The sequence below is a fragment of the Trypanosoma brucei genome, chromosome 7 (genome assembly GCF_000210295.1).
Source record: "Trypanosoma brucei gambiense DAL972 chromosome 7, complete sequence".
NCBI classification, from domain to species: Eukaryota; Euglenozoa; class Kinetoplastea; order Trypanosomatida; family Trypanosomatidae; genus Trypanosoma; species Trypanosoma brucei.
Genome location: NC_026740.1, coordinates 437678 through 441480, shown reverse-complemented (window position 1 = coordinate 441480; position 3803 = coordinate 437678). Strand labels below are relative to the sequence as shown.

General features: G+C 30.8%; 1 protein-coding gene across 1 annotated transcript; it reads left to right on the top strand.

Moving 5' to 3' along the window:
- Positions 1-2: 2 nt before the first annotated feature.
- On the top strand, positions 3-269 carry TbgDal_VII1955 (retrotransposon hot spot (RHS) protein, putative,(fragment); the record flags this gene model as incomplete). The annotated part of the gene is made up of 1 exon (XM_011776208.1): positions 3-269. A coding segment is annotated over one exon (267 nt), but the record flags the coding sequence as incomplete, so codon positions are not given.
- Positions 270-3803: the final 3534 nt, after the last annotated feature.

The following is a 3803-nucleotide window of genomic DNA, read 5'->3' as shown; positions in this document are numbered from 1 at the left end:
GGGATACCTTTTCTTGTAACATGGCATGGGAGATGATATATGTTAATGCTATTTATGGTGGTGTGATTAAGACGCGGCAACGATGTGTGAACAACAACACCGCTGATGCTGAGCAACAAACTGAGGAAACACAAGTATTTTGGGATGGTATTGACCAGTATCAAATAACATTTGATAACAAGATACAGAAAGAGCTTATAATAGCGTATCATGAAGAGAGAAAATATCGAGATGCACCAGCATTCACACGGAAACGAGGTCATGAGTAGCATCCTATTGTGAAGACCATTTCGTCACTTTTACATATAACATGTTAGAGGTTGGAAAAAACATATTGTATTTCTTCTGTTTCTTCATTGTAATTCTTTTAATTTTCCTTTTGTGTTTCAGGAGGGTTGTGAAGTTAACTTTATCTGACAATGAAGTATAACTCACATGCACCTTTATAGTTTTTTGGCTATTGTACCTTTCCTTCAAATAAATGAGTAAATATATTAAGCATAAAATTTCTTTTACGTCTTTGTTTTGTTGAAATACACTTGTACAAGATGCAAGAAGAGATTTCATTTATTTATTATTTTTTTTTCTGTCAATGGGCAAAGCTACTCAAACGCGTCAGCACACAGTGATGAATACAGAATATGGGATGCAGTGCTTGCCATATTTACTTCATTTGTTTTTTTTCATTTATTTCAGTAACAATCACTAATCTACAAATGCTATAGTGAAGTGATTGTTGTTTCCACACATGTGGTTAAGCTTTAAGTTGTTTAATAAAATTCAAAACTATTATTGTATTCTAATGAAACTTTCTTGACGTACATAAACCCTCTTATAGTTTACATCACTTCCCCATGTATTTATATTTAGTATTTAATGTTTTAGTTTCTGTTCAACGTATGATTTGTATTGCAGAGTTCATCACATGGAAGGCATCATTATGACTAACTATCGCACATTAGTTGTTGTATCTTCTGTGGAAGTATTCATGGCATAGCGCTGCATTACTTTAGAGTATTGTGTGAAACAGTATTTATGCCTTTCAGAGGATTATTACTATTTGCATTTCAGTGACATCTACTGTTCATTTCATTAGATAATAATACTTCAAATAATTATGCAGATATTCAAAAGCTGTACCTTTTGTAAATATGGATTTACACATATGTAATGTTGAAGAACTGATATGTGGTGTGTCTCAAAACCATTCTCTCTCTCTCTCTCTCTCTCTCTCTCTATATATATATATATATATCAATAAAGTGCTTGTATCTTTGAGTAGTGGAATAATTTCATTAACATATGTAATTCAACTCAGCTATAAATGAAATAAACAAAATCAAGTAAGCTTTATTGCTTATAGTGAAGTATTAATTTAATAATTTGATATTTTGTATTTTTACTATATGCTATATGTAAAGCAAGTGAACAACTCCTGTGTGATGAATAGGTGGAAGAGATGACGAGTCCAGTAGTTTATGCAATACAAAAGCACAAGGAGAAACATGAGACTATTTTCATTTTATCATACTGACACATGAATGAAACAACAAAAATAGGTTACATGCAGCATGTCTATATGTTAGAAGCGTGCGACGTGTAACCGAGAGACTCATTCCAGTTTTTATGTCGATAATTGCTTATGCTTTTATCTTTCTTTTTATTTATTTTGGAAAGGAGATGGATTGCACATAAGATATTTACATAACTATCAAAATATGAAATGGACGAAAGAAGCAAATATCAGTGTCCCTCACAGAGTGTGAAATATTGCAGTAGCGATAGGCAGGATTTCATTCAAATATTAAAGAGACTTATAGCCACAAAGTGGAGTGCTGTGTATATATTTGTAACCCAACAGAACTGTGATGACGAGAAGAAATCAAAGAAACACTGTATGAGTATAGTTATATCCGTTGCTGTTTAGATGTATCTCACCCATCAATAGCATTTGCATCTGCAGAAATAAATAGGGACAAATGATATTGTTTGAGACATTCTTGTTCAATAGGTTAGAAGGTAGGAATATTGTTTTGTCCCTTCACTCCTCATGCGGGGGAACCTGTCTCAACACTGCTGACTAACTTAATCCATAAAAGAAATCAGTTGCAAAGCAGTGTCTACTGAAGGATTGCCGATACACTGAGGACAAAATAAAAGATACAACCACTGTTACGTTTTTACCCCTTATATGAAGTGTAGTATCTTATATAATGGAAGTTCCATGTAGTTTCCTTAAGGTAATTCTTTTCTTCTATTATTACTCTTGTGTTAATATTTGTTCAATTATTTATTTGTATCTTCCAAAAGGAACATTACAACATCAGTTTAAAGAAAGGAAGTAAATAATATATGATTGTTGTATGGTATATGAAAAAGAAAAAGAATATGTATAGTGACAATATGCGATATATTTAGGGATGTAGGAAATGATGAGTGATATAGTAATAGAGTACTTCTTTTTCATTATTGGATACTACAATTTAATAAAGACACATGATTTCCAATGACAGAAAGCATGTATTTGTGTCTTGATGCGAGTGGAAGAACAACTTTACTATTCCCTAAACTTTATTTCCATGATTAAATTTTACGAGTGAGTGAGTACAATATAGGGAAAAATTAAGATAAAATATGCACATGATTTCTACTCACACAACGCTATGCTCACATAGATGTATCTTAAGTTTCCATCATTCTCCATTACATTTTATTTTTTATATTCCTTTGATTCCTTACACTTCTTATATTCCATGTAATATTTGCATTAAATATATTGACTATATTGAGTATATTGAATATATTCCTTTATTCAGTGTTGTCAGTGTTATGTAACTATTGCATATATTTTCCACATGTGGTGAATCACTGCAGAAGATTTGAGATATTATATAATATTTTATTGTTCACAGAAAATTTATCCTTTGTTTCCTTATTCTCATAATTCAATTTTCCTTAAACTTTCAATTTTTTTGCGTGTACTGAAAGAATATGTGAACAATTGCAAATGCAACTAGGAAATTAAAAAATAAATGATCTTAGTATCTTCACATATTCCTTAGTGTCACAGATGAGAGTTCCCAAACAAGGAGACAACAAGATAATGTTGAAAGTGTTTAATAATGAGATGAGATACCATCCCAATATTTGACAGTACAGAAGATATTTGTGTTGGGTTTTGTATGTTACGGTTTACACTCAAACATTGTCGTCTATGCTGTGAAATGGAGCCAAGATGTTATAATGAATAACAGTTTGTATGTGCAATATATGCTGATGCTTTGAGTTAATGTTCTTTCGATGTTATAATTAAGAACCTTTGTGACATACGTTGTCCTCATTATTACGTGTGCAATGTATAATCTATTATTGTAAATTCTGTTTATCTCATTATTAATACTATTGTTTATTATTTTAAAAAGTATGACATATTATACTATATGCATACATATTATATTATATGAAATAGTAGTATTCTTCACTTAGGATTTCGTGTTTGTTATCTCTCATATCTAAAAATCTTATTACTCATGCTTTCATACAGAATATTTAATTGATTGAACATCACTATTCAATATATGCAAGGGGTTGTTAACGGGTTTAACTGTAAGGAGGGGTTATAATTTGTTCTGTTAGTTTATGATATTCATGAACTGTATATATATGTTGCTTGATAGTGTGTACACATCATTCCATTCATTTTACTATTTGATTTAACATACACACACACACAAACACACACACATATATGTTCAGAAAGTAACGCAATATTACCTATTTAAAGTTATTATTTTGAGATAGGA